This window comes from Osmerus mordax, chromosome 10 (genome assembly GCF_038355195.1).
Source record: "Osmerus mordax isolate fOsmMor3 chromosome 10, fOsmMor3.pri, whole genome shotgun sequence".
Classification (NCBI taxonomy): Eukaryota; Metazoa; Chordata; class Actinopteri; order Osmeriformes; family Osmeridae; genus Osmerus; species Osmerus mordax.
In genome coordinates this window covers 483419-495659 of record NC_090059.1, presented here as the reverse complement: position 1 = coordinate 495659, position 12241 = coordinate 483419, and the positions used below count along the sequence as shown (strand labels likewise).

At 41.4% G+C, this 12241-nt stretch overlaps 1 protein-coding gene across 3 annotated transcripts in view; it reads right to left on the bottom strand.

Annotated features, from left to right (window-relative positions):
• The window catches only part of LOC136950446 (1-phosphatidylinositol 4,5-bisphosphate phosphodiesterase delta-3-A-like), an 84227-nt gene that overhangs the window by 53231 nt on the left and 18755 nt on the right, over positions 1-12241 (bottom strand). For all 3 annotated transcript variants that reach the window (XM_067244789.1, XM_067244790.1, XM_067244791.1), the window contains exon 3: positions 468-696. In XM_067244789.1, coding sequence (XP_067100890.1) covers positions 468-696 — 229 coding nt within the window. The remainder of the gene's footprint in view (positions 1-467; positions 697-12241) is intronic.

The window sequence follows — 12241 nt, the reverse complement described above, 5'->3', positions numbered from 1 at the left end:
TAACCTCAGAGATCCTTTAAATGTGTGTTATCAATAAACACAACATTTCACAGCAGCCATGTCACAAAATAATATTGAACGTTCACAATGGACCACAGATAGAACAACAATAGAGCGAAGTCAGATTAATCAAATCCAGCTCTAAACTATAGGATCATCAGGCATGTCTTTTCCTGAACTAGTGAGTAATGGCAAACCCTCACAAGGAAAATGTTGATGCAATCAGCCAAATACCGCATAATGTTATTCGACTGTAAGGACAAATCACTATTATACAACTTACCAGATTGTGTGATTTAAATGCTTCAAATGACAAGTTATCAAACTCATTCCTGCACAAGATGAGGGACAGAATGCTATACAAGTTGAGCCAGCCTAAGTTAGTTGCTTAACCTTATCACTCTAAGAGTGAAACATAATTTAAAATATTTTTCCACATTTTGATTTTTCCACACTTTTAAAGATATTGGTCAAGCTTTTCCTTCTGGGTCATGTTTTCTGCACGTTCCTGGAGGGTGCGAATGCCACGGACCCACTGCCTTGCTTCTTCATCGCTCTGGCAACGCAAATCTAGGCTCTTCCTGCCGCCCTTGAAGACCACTGTCAGACACTGGCCCTCTGGGACCGAGTCTGCTGCACGTCGTAAGGTCTCCGACTGGCAGCCCTCACGCACACACTCCACATCTGTTACTGAAACTGAAGAACAGGGGGACATGAGCAGGAGAGACACTAGACAGAACAGTGGACAGAATACTGGACAAAACACTGGACAGAACATTGGAAAGAACAGTGGACATGGTGGACAGTGAAGAAGCTGTGTTATCAGTGAAAGCTCTGAAAATAACTCTTAGTACTTTTATGGTAATATTGTATTCTATTATGCAATAAACATACATCTCTCATAGATGGACACGCACACATACACAGATGCTTCCAGTAATTCTTGAAGGGTATTTTATCACAGGCCTCCATTACTTATCTCACTTATCTTAAGTGTACATGATATAGACACAGTTGCATGTTCTGTACTGCTGCCAATTTATACATGCCTCTCAAACTATACTCACCAAATTAATAATTAAATAGTCCTGAGTAAGTTCTAAGAACTACATCAAGAAAATCAGAAGACTGAAAGAGGAACACAAGAACACAGCTCCTTTAGAACCAAGAAAATGTCTCAGATCACTGTACATGATTTCATACACAAGCCTATCGTTCTGCATACTGTACATGATACCACATAACTCAAACCGTGTTGTTTTTCATCGCCTCTGCCTGTTTATTTACAAAACCATACTGCAGCTACAACAGTTCACTTAAGTAAGGGACTGCACAAAAATAAGCGCAGCTAGTTTACATTTACATTTACATTTATTCATTTAGCAGACGCTTTTTATCCAAAGCGACTTCCAAGAGAGAGCTTTACAAAGTGCATAGGTCACTGATCATAACAACAAGATAGCCAAAAAACATTGCGAGTAGCCAAAACATGAAGCACACATTGTGAACAACCAAAGTAAGTGCCAAAGGGAAGAACCATAACAGCATGTAGTTAAACAAGTTACAATTAAACAACATGAACAGCTATAAGTGCAAGTGTACCTGTGGAAAAAAGCAAGCAACAGTAATAAAACAATATATCACAGCGAGAACAAAAATTTAAATCAGTTACCACTAACCACAAGAGCAACAAGTCTCTAAGCAAGAGTCATTGTGATCCTTGAGGAAACTAACATCGGGTCAAGCGAACCGTTCCTAAGTACTGTTGTACTCCCGGAACAAGTGCGTCTTGAGCCTTTTCTTGAAGGTGGAGAGACAGTCAGTGTCTCTGATGGAGGTGGGGAGTTGATTCCACCACTGGGGGGCCAGACAGGAGAAAAGCTTGTGTTGGGACCGGGCGGTCTTGAGCGGTGGGACCACCAGGCGGTTGTCTGAAGAAGACCGTAGGTGGCGGGTGGGGGTGTAAGGCTGCAGGAGAGACTTGATGTAGACGGGTGCAGTCCCGTTCACTGCTCGGAAGGTCAATACCAGGGTCTTGAATCTGATACGGGCCATGATAGGTAGCCAGTGGAGAGAGATGAGGAGCGGGGTAACATGGGAGCGTCTGGGTAGATTGTAGACCAGGCGGGCCGCTGCGTTCTGAATCCTCTGAAGAGGGCGGGTTGCACATGCTGGGAGACCAGCGAGCAGCGAGTTGCAATAGTCCAACTTGGAGAGGACGAGTGCTTGGACTAGCAGCTGGGTGGAGTGCTCAGACAGGTATCTCCTGATCTTCCGGATGTTGTAGAGGGTGAATCTACACGACCGGGAGACCGCAGCAATGTGGGCCGATCAGCTAGTTCGATCAGCTAGTTCAGGCAGGGCAATCGGGCAGCGCGTATCATCCATTTATCGGGGACGTAAGGCGTCTTACTCCACCTTCCTTTCCTCCGCCCACTACTACACCCATGTTAGCAGCGCATATTCATGTCCGATAAGGCGTCTGTAGCGACCATCCAGTTCTGTAGTCGCTTCTGGGTGCGGGGGATCCAGTTCATGACGCGCTGTGTACAGAACCAGAACGCATGTCGAGACGGAATTGCGTTCGTTTGGGGTGTTCCCGTTTATTAAATATAAAAGCGGTAAAAACAGTATGACCTCCCGTCACCCTGGTCTCCCGTCAAATGGTGCCTGTGGCCCTATATAACCCAGCCACCACAAACCACACCCAAATGAAACAAGCCCCATTAACCCCATAAGTGCACAATAATGGCTCCTACAGCATCTTTAAAAGACGGATACGCACACACTCACCCCGGTTGTTGTATGATCAGTACTGCTGCCGCCCTCCACCATCCCCTTCTCCCCCATGCTGTCTGTATGTTCTCTCCAACAGGGGGATTATACCTCTATTGCTCCCTGCCTCATATGTTGTGTATGTATGTGTTGCATCGAGGAGGCAGAGAGTGCTTCCCTTAGATCATCCACTCCGCCAAAGTCAAATCTACATGTCAATGTCATGTAACAATAAATGCTCAAATCTAATACGTGATTGTCTTGACTGAACCAATGATTGTAGTCCTAACGATATAGGACAAACCAAACCACAGATGCATGTTGGTTTAGAACTACCGTATTTTATGGTAAATAAGCCGCATCGTGTACAAGCCGCACCCCCCCAGAATGAGCACTTTGTGTTTGTATATCAGAGTATTGACCTTATTCCGCCCCGCCCACGTTTTTCATCTTTTTGCACTTCCGTTGTATTGGCACTTCCTGTTTACCGGGGATATCATTCAATTCAATGGAGAACTGCCGAGAAGTCCCGCTGCTAAAATATTAAATAATTAGGTAAATTTGTGCCAGATGTGCTATGTTCGTGTGCTACAACAAGTCAGCAATACACCCTTTCACTGGATGGCTTGAAAACGACTTTTAAGTGTTTATATAATTTGTTTGCCGGTCAGATCGCTGCCCTGCGCTCTGCTGTGCTGCGATAAGTTACATTAGCCACAAGATGTTCTAACGATTTCACTGCAGGGAATATGCATTTGCTATACTTTGTTTGAAAGCTTAGGTCCTCTAGAATTCAGTCGTTTGATTAATTTTACAGTCAGTACATGTATTTGAGATTCCCCCGCAAAACTGACCAGCTAACATTGTTAGCAGTAGAACATTAGCTTCTTGTTTATATACTTGAGGCATTAGTTTTTACATCAGGTCTCTGTGTGACAAATTACACAAATTATGCTGTAATAATAAATAGTAACAACTTTTTCATCGAGGGTCTTTGGTACAAGCTTTATGCAATGTGTTAAAACTTACATGATATAGGGCAGGGGTACTCAATTAGAAACCCAAAAGGTCCACTAACCAAATTTCCATTCAGTTCAGGGTCCGGAACAATTATGGTTTATTTTTCTGGCCCTTACCTCAGGGTTCTGGGGGTAATTTTGTTCAAAGTGTCCATGCTTTGTGTCATAGTGACCATAGCCGCAGGAACATAGGATATTTTATCAGGGGGGTGCATCTGGTGGGGGGGGGGGGTTCTTAATGTTGCGGGGCGGTAGGGATGGACTGGGAGTAAAAATAGGTCATGCACATTCTGTTTGATGTGATGCTAGTTCGTGAGAACATTAAGATACTTAATGCGAGCGCGCGTAGCACGCAAGATCTTTTTTTTTGCCTTTGAGCACAAAATAGTTTTTTGAGCTTTATGTGAAATGAACATATCCGTTTTTCAATTGGTAAAACCTTGTCTAGTGAAGGTGATGTCTTTTTGTCTCTTAATTTTTCTGCCCCACCCTTACGTTTCTTAGCCTGGTTTCCCATTGTTATTCTTCTCCCGGTGCTCCCGATGGCCAGTCCGCTACTGCGGGGCTGGGCTGTGCCGCGGTGGTGAATTTTCAAGTCATATCATTGAAAATTCTCGTGCTGTCAGGGGGTGCTACAGCACTCCTAGTTCCCACGGCCATGATAGTGACGCTTCACATTAGCTACCAATATTGACAAGGGCAACCGTCTCATTAAACACATCGGTTTTGTGCGCCCCACCGGCAGCACAAATACATACTTGTCTAAAATTAGGTATTTTTGGAATCAACTTTTCGCCGGGTTTAGAGCATGCCATGTTTTTCGCTAAGGAAGAAACAGGTACTGTTAGCAAATCGATTAGCCTGCGTTGTTTGCGAATGACACACACAACCTGACCCACAGAGGTTGCAACCAACTTTCAGTGAGTGAGTTGTCATGGTGATTACAGTTATTAAAGCTCCTGATTGGACCTTTGTATTGGACAAGTAAGATAGAAACCACATTTAGTTGGAACAAAAAGATGTGCCGGTTAAAATGGAAACGTTCGTCAAAATGAATTAATTCCATAATAATATATTGGTTATAGGTCCGGGTCTGGATAGGGAACCGCCTGGGTCCGGATAGGGAACCGTCTGGGTCCGGACCCGGACCGCCAATTAGAATTAGAAAGACTATTAAATAATTTTAATGCTGCGTTGTTTCAAAAGCTTTACATTACATTTAGATGCACTGCAGCAGTTGTTTTGCTCACAGCCATGCCCATACATTTGGTTATAATCTTGTATCTACTAATATTATACATCGAGAATACTAAAACATACTAAAATATAACCTAGCTAGTTTATCTCTTATTACACACTTGATGTTGCAAGTGATACGAGCAGACAAAAGGAAACTTCGGTGGGTCTTTTAAATTCAGCGCCTTCAGCCAGGGACGCTGAAGTTTTCTCCAGCTGTTATGGCAGCCACGAACTGCAGTTGACGCTGGGCATCTCTATTAGCCTTAAATTAGTACCAGAGCCTGTTTAGGAGATTCTCTTTTAGTACCGTTATAAAGCGGAAAGTATCTAAAACGGAAATGAGAATACGCGGATCGCCGCGCCCATCGTGTCTTCCGGAATAAGGTGAATAAGCAGTACAGGAATACAAGCCGCACTTTATCAGCAAACAATGTTACCGTTGCGTGGACCAATGCTGTCAAATTATCACTTGCACGAACTTGCTATGGCTACCCAGATAGCAAGACGACATTGAATTAATATTGATTTTCCATCTAAATCATCAGAATGGTTGAGATTGAAATCTCAATGCCATATAAACGTTGAATCACTATTGCAATACCGATGAAACATAGGGTACATTCGAATAACATTGATTTATAGTTGTCCTGATTAATTGATCAAACATCGATTTGTAGTTGACCGGGTAAACAACAACGATGTTAAAAAGTCATTGAATTATAGTTGACCGGGAAACGAAAAGGGATTGAATTATAGTTGACCGGGAACAATGATTGAAAAGTAATTGAATTATAGTTGACCAGGAAATATGATTGAAAAGTAATTGAATTATAGTTGACCGGGAAATATGATCGAAAAGTCATTGAGTCATAGTTGACCGGGAGACCTTTTGGTAAATCAACATCAGATGAACTTTTTTTTCTCATTTGTGAATCCACATCAGGTAAGCAGAATATTGATCTCATGTTAAATTGTACGAAATGTAATATTCGTAGACGTTTATCATTTATTTACATTGTCTTTATTAAATACAGTCATAGTCAAGTGTTTCCATCAATATTTTATTCTTGAATGTGTACAGTAGCCAATTTACCAATTGTACTATGGAGCTAGCTAGCTCTAGTGTTAACGGCTAGAGCTATCTCTAGTCCCTGGTCATGTGTATAAAAAAAAAATGATGATAAAACATTGTACTTTAATAGTTAGATACATACCAAGCCCAAAACATTCCGGCTTAAAAATCCAATGGTTATATGTCGGGAATCTCTTTTCCTCAATTTGGTAGAGCTAGACTGTGCTAATTTAGCTAGAGCTTGGCTAGTCTACCGGCGTTATCGACAACCCAGCCACTTTCAATACAGAAATGTCAAGTTTGACGCTGCACAAGACAATTATGATAAGCTACACAGTTATAGTTTGAGATAGTGTTTAGATATATCAATGTAGGAGGCTAATTTTCTTAGTTGCTCTGGCAAATCTTTAACAAATGAACGCAAGAAACGGTTGTGACCGATATGCGCCAGAGTTGCCAGGTCTGTGTGACAAAACCATCCCAAAACCAGCCCAATGGCCAATAAAATGTGTGTATGTGCTGATCTGGAGTCATTTTGGTAGGATTTGGCTATAAATAAATAATTAAAATATGGATTTCTATTTAAAGATATTCATTTAATTTGCATGCAAAATCTACTCGAACCAGCGGACAAAAAATTCAACCCGGCAACACTTTAAAAGTAGCCCAATTCCGAGGGAAAACCGTGGACCTGGCAACAATGGGTACAACTTCCAACAGATTTAATCCACTGCATATTTAAGACTACACACATATCTACATATATACCAAATAATAACATAATAAAAACTAGTATGGATAACATGATTACAGATATACATTTATTAATGAATATTAATAGTACAGTAATTCCATTCATACAAAGTCCCAGAGATGTGACGTCAGATTTTAGTCAAAAGTCACGTAAAACATGCAGGCCATTTCCCACGAACAAGAGTGGTACATCGCACATGATACATCGTACATCATACATTGCGCGAGTGTAAAGTTAATGTCGGCGCGCGTGAAATTATATAATTTTCTTGTGAGCCTGTTTTACGCGTTCTTGACTTTTGACCCAAATCTAACGCCATAGAGATAACATGCAGTGACAGGCAATTACATGCGAAATGGTATACCTTGTAGTTGAAGATGTGAACAGTTATGTAACATAGTTCGTTGTAGGCTACATGATAACAGTTAGACCTTTAGAGAAGCCTTTGCAGGATCCGCAAAAAAAACGTGCGAGATTTAGTGTGATATATTGGCTTTTGACATACTATTATATGTTTTGCAGGAAAATGATTTGGGGGGGGCAGTAATGTGTAAATTCGTTTTTGCTTATATGTGAATTTAGTTGTCCCTGAATGTTTGCTAACCTTGCGCTGTATTTTTTATTTTTTTTCAGATTTCAATAAACAGCAGTGATCAAGTAAGCAAGTCTTTAAAATAGATCTATCCCTCTGTTATTTTTAATTATAATTTTTTTTCTGAATCTGTACCCTACTTGCTTAGAGCACCACTGCACCACTTAAATATCCTGAATTAGCACACCACACAATGGCATCACGCTGGTCAAAGAGGCGCAAATTTAGGTCAATGCTTGAGGCCACTGAGTCAGAGATACTAAATACCTTTAGAAATCAAAAATTGCAAGGCAACACCAGTACTGCCTCAGCATTGGAACATGTTGAGTGCCCAAGTGTAGTAGTGGAGTCAGGTGCTTCAGACTCTAGTCACTCAGTTGTAGAGGAGCTACCAGTTATAGGAGACCATGAGCCAAGTTCAGCATTCAGTGAGACACGTGTCACTGGACACTGCTCATGACTGCAATGTTGAGAGGTCTGGTTGCTCTACATCAGCTATTGACTTAGATGATGACGCAGATGTTGAGGCTGAAGCTCCAACTTTTGACTTTTTAATCACAAGCTTAAGGTATTGGGCCTCTACATTTTCAGTCTCCCTAGTGGCACTGACTGCACTCCTGAGCATTTTGCGTGTGTTTCACCCAGAATTGCCTAAAGATGCCCGAACAGTTCTCAGGACGCAAGGTCCAATCCCAACCATGAAAATGGAAGGCGGGGAATACCATCACTTTGGTCTGGTTAAGGGTTTGGTGTCACGGCTGAAATCTTTGATCCTCCCGGCTAACTTGAATACCATTAAGTTGCAGTTTAATATAGATGGACTACCACTATTCAGTAGTAGACTTCAGTTCTGGCCAATTCTTGCTATTTTAAATGTTGATTACACCAAATCTCCATTCCTTGTTGGCATCTACTGTGGACTGAGCAAGCCAAAAAGTGTATTTGAGTTCTTGGGCCCATTCATTGAAGACCTTAGTGACATTTTGAAGAATGGTTTTATTTACAATGGCCAGCAGATAATGGCAAAAGTTTGCTCATTTGTGTGTGATGCCCCTGCACGAGCCTTTATTAAAAACATAAAGGGTCATAATGGTTACTCCGGTTGTGGCATATGTGTTCAAGTGGGTGAATGGAACAACAAAATGACATTTCCTGAGGTTGACGCAAAACTACGAACTGATGCTGATTTTAGCTCTATGATTGATGATGAGCACCACTTAAATCAAAAACTGTCTCCTTTAGCTGGTATCGTAAACATGGTCACAATGTTTCCATTAGACTACATGCATTTATGTTGTCTTGGAGTAACAAGGAAACTCCTGTACATGTGGATCAGGGGCAAAACACTTGCAACTAGGTTGCCCAGTCGTGTCATAGGGGAAATTTCAGTTAAGTTAAAAGGACTGGGACCCTACACACCAATAGAGTTTAGCCCAGAGAGCTGTCAGAAATTGACAGATGGAAAGCAACAGAACTCCGGTATTTCATGTTGTATGCAGGCCCAGTAGTACTCAGGAATAGTATTCCTGTTGAGTTGTATGACAACTTCATGTTGTTTTCTGTAGCAATGCATCTGCTTTTATCTCCTGGTACATCAGACAAAATGATAGACTGTGCCCATGAGTTCCTGGTAGCATTTGTTTCTGACTTTGGACAGATATATGGTAGGCAGGACATTACTTACAATGTCCACCAGCTAACACACCTGGCAGAGGAATATCGACTCTTTGGGCCTTTAGATAACATCTCAGCATTTCCTTTTGAGAATTACTTAGGGCAAATTAAACATCTCCTGCGCAAGCCTCACTTGCCTTTACAACAAGTGGTAAAAAGGCTTTCAGAAATACCTGATGTAGAGGCATCACAAGTAAAGAAAGCACACAAATTCATGCATCTGCATTGCGATGGTCCATGGGTGCCTCACATAGGCCATGGAGAGCAGTATACGAAGGTTATTGCTGAGAAGTACACCCTGTCTGTACAGAAAGGGGATAACTGTGTATAAATTCTCGATGACATTGTTATTGTTCGCAATATTGTTAACGTGGATTCTGTCATTTTCCAAAGGTTTTTACACAAGGAGTCTTTTTTCCAGTATCCCCTACCATCATCGAGCATTGACTGCTACAGAGTATGGGATTTGAGCAATGGTCTTGGTGTGGCCAAACTCCAACATATTCATTCCAAATATTTCCTTTGCCCTGACAAAACAGAATTTATCGCCATGCCCTTCACACATAGTCAATAGTACACTTTAAAATGTATCAGTTCACGTTCTTTCAGAACATTTTCTGTGGTTTAATATAGATTGAAATACCATTGAAGTCATGTTGATCTTTAGTTAGGTTATGATTACAATGTTGTTTCAAAAGTAATATTGGTGGAAATACCATTGATATCGCGTTGATTTTGCGTTGTGATTTCAATGTTGTTTCAATATTAAATAAGGGTGCAAAATGATGATGAATCAACATCAGAATCTGACGTTGGTTCAATGAAATTAGCGTTGACAGCTGAATGTTGATTCAACGTAGTTTCAATGAAGTTTTCTATCTGGGTACGGACAGCTTGGATAGCGATCTAACTAGACAACATTCCAAATCAAGGTGAACACTCAAATTATCTCAACTATAGACCATAGCATTACACATATCAAAACAGAATGAACACAACAATAGAACTCCAAACAATGCTTATTTAAGTAAGCTAATGCCCTTAACTTAGTAGCTTTTCAGCTTGCCGCAGGGCATTCTGGGTACCAAGGCGATCTTACAGCATTGTGTAACACACTTCGGTTGTGGATGGTATGTCCAGAAATAAATCCAAGTCACTCATTTAGTGGCAGAATCCATTGTTATGTCAAAAAAATTATTTAGATATATTATAAGTTTAGCTAGCTTGCAAATCCTGACGATATCCTACTGTAGCAGACCTTTCTATGTGACAACCATAGACATATATAAACACTAGATGTCTTACGGCGGAGTCTCGAACGTCCGCACATGGCGGCCATAAACCTTTATGTTTAATATAAATATTTAACAGACTAACATGACATCAACACCAGTTTACTTTAAAATTTTTACTTAGGCCTACTAATAATGCACTAAACAACAATCACAAATCACAAAGACGGTGCAGCCTGCGGTCTTCCACTCTGCAGTTAGATAGAGTGGCAGGTTTATGCGGGGGGAAAAGCGTTCCGTTAGTTGTGGCGCGTCTGGTCTGCGCAGCTCCCGCGGATCCGGCCCAGAGCCATAGAAAAAGATTAGTTATCATCTTTTTATATGGCTCTGATCTGGCCCACACCCGCCGGGCGGACTCGATTCAGTTGTGGCGCTTCTGGTCTACGCAGCTCCCGCAGATCCGGCCCAGAGCCATAGAAAAATATTTGTTATCATATTTGTATATGGCTCTGATCCGGCCCACACCCGCCGGGCAGACTCGATTCAGTTGTGGCGCGTCTGGTCTGCGCAGCTGCCCCGGATCGGCGCCGCAACCTCCGGACGGAATGTCACAGCCAGAATTGCTATAGAGGTCTGGCGCAAATTTGGTGCAGATCTGCATAGTAAGTGCGACTGCTGCGTGAATCTGCTGATTCGAAAACGGATCTGGCACAGATGTAAATGCTGTCTGGGTAGTGACGTAAGTAGCCTCATTGACTGTGGCTAGCAAGTTAGCCACCGTTAGCTTCACTTTTCGCCACAAAAACTTAAGTTCAACCTAAACCGTGCAACGGAACGTATATCCCAATAGAAGCAACGCAATCGGGACCAAGACGAACATTTTGACACCGCCGTTTTCTATGTAGTACAAATATTGACTGATCCTTAGGGGTGGGAAAAATAATAATAACTAGAGAGGGTACAATTTCTGTGGAAATTGTAGGGTGTGTTTGCTTGCATCGGTTGCACAGGGGTCAGTTTTTGAATGACATTTTTACAACTGATATTTCTGTATATGTTATATAAAAATGCATACTTATTATTTATAAAGATTACATAGATTTAAAAGCATATTTTTTTTGCTGCTCATTTACAACTGAAAATACGAGTCAAGTGTAGAATGAAATAGATGTCTTCTCATTTCCCCTGCAAGAGGCAGCCTCATCGTTGAATCAAAATGAATAAATTTGGCAGACCGGTGTAAAAATTTACCTAATCTCTATGACTTAAAATTCCTTTTAAGTTTTTCCCTTCTCGTGATATTTTCAAGCATTTAGCCTACTCGTTGCATTCAGTCATTAACAAAGAACCCCCTTTGAAGATTATTCTACGACGTTACCGGCAGGTAGAAGATGGAATCGCGATTCAAACAGTGCTAACTGAAAATATGCCCCCCAAAACGTAAATAAGCTTGACATTTATTTAGTGGAAAATCGCTTTCATAAAAAGCTCACTGGTAGCGATCATTGTCAGTAACAACGCCAAGTGCGATATAGCCCTGTGTGGAGAGATGCCCCGGTAAATTGTACTACTACGGTACAGTACTAGACTACTGCTGTGTTCGTCTTGGTAGCGATTGTGTTGGTTTTAACGGATTGGATTTGGATTTAACGTTCCGTTGTACGGTTTAGGCTGAAATTAATTATTTTCATGAACAGATTGACACAGTTTAGGCTGTGGCAATGAAGTTAAGGTTAGTAGTTAGATAGACTTTTGATTTAAGTAAGGGGAGTGCTGAAGTAGCACTCCCCTTAGTGTCTCGCGTAGGCTACAGCGTTGCAGTGATACACTGGATTGAAACCACAGGTAATGATAATTTCACCCACAAATCGTTTACTTGTCATC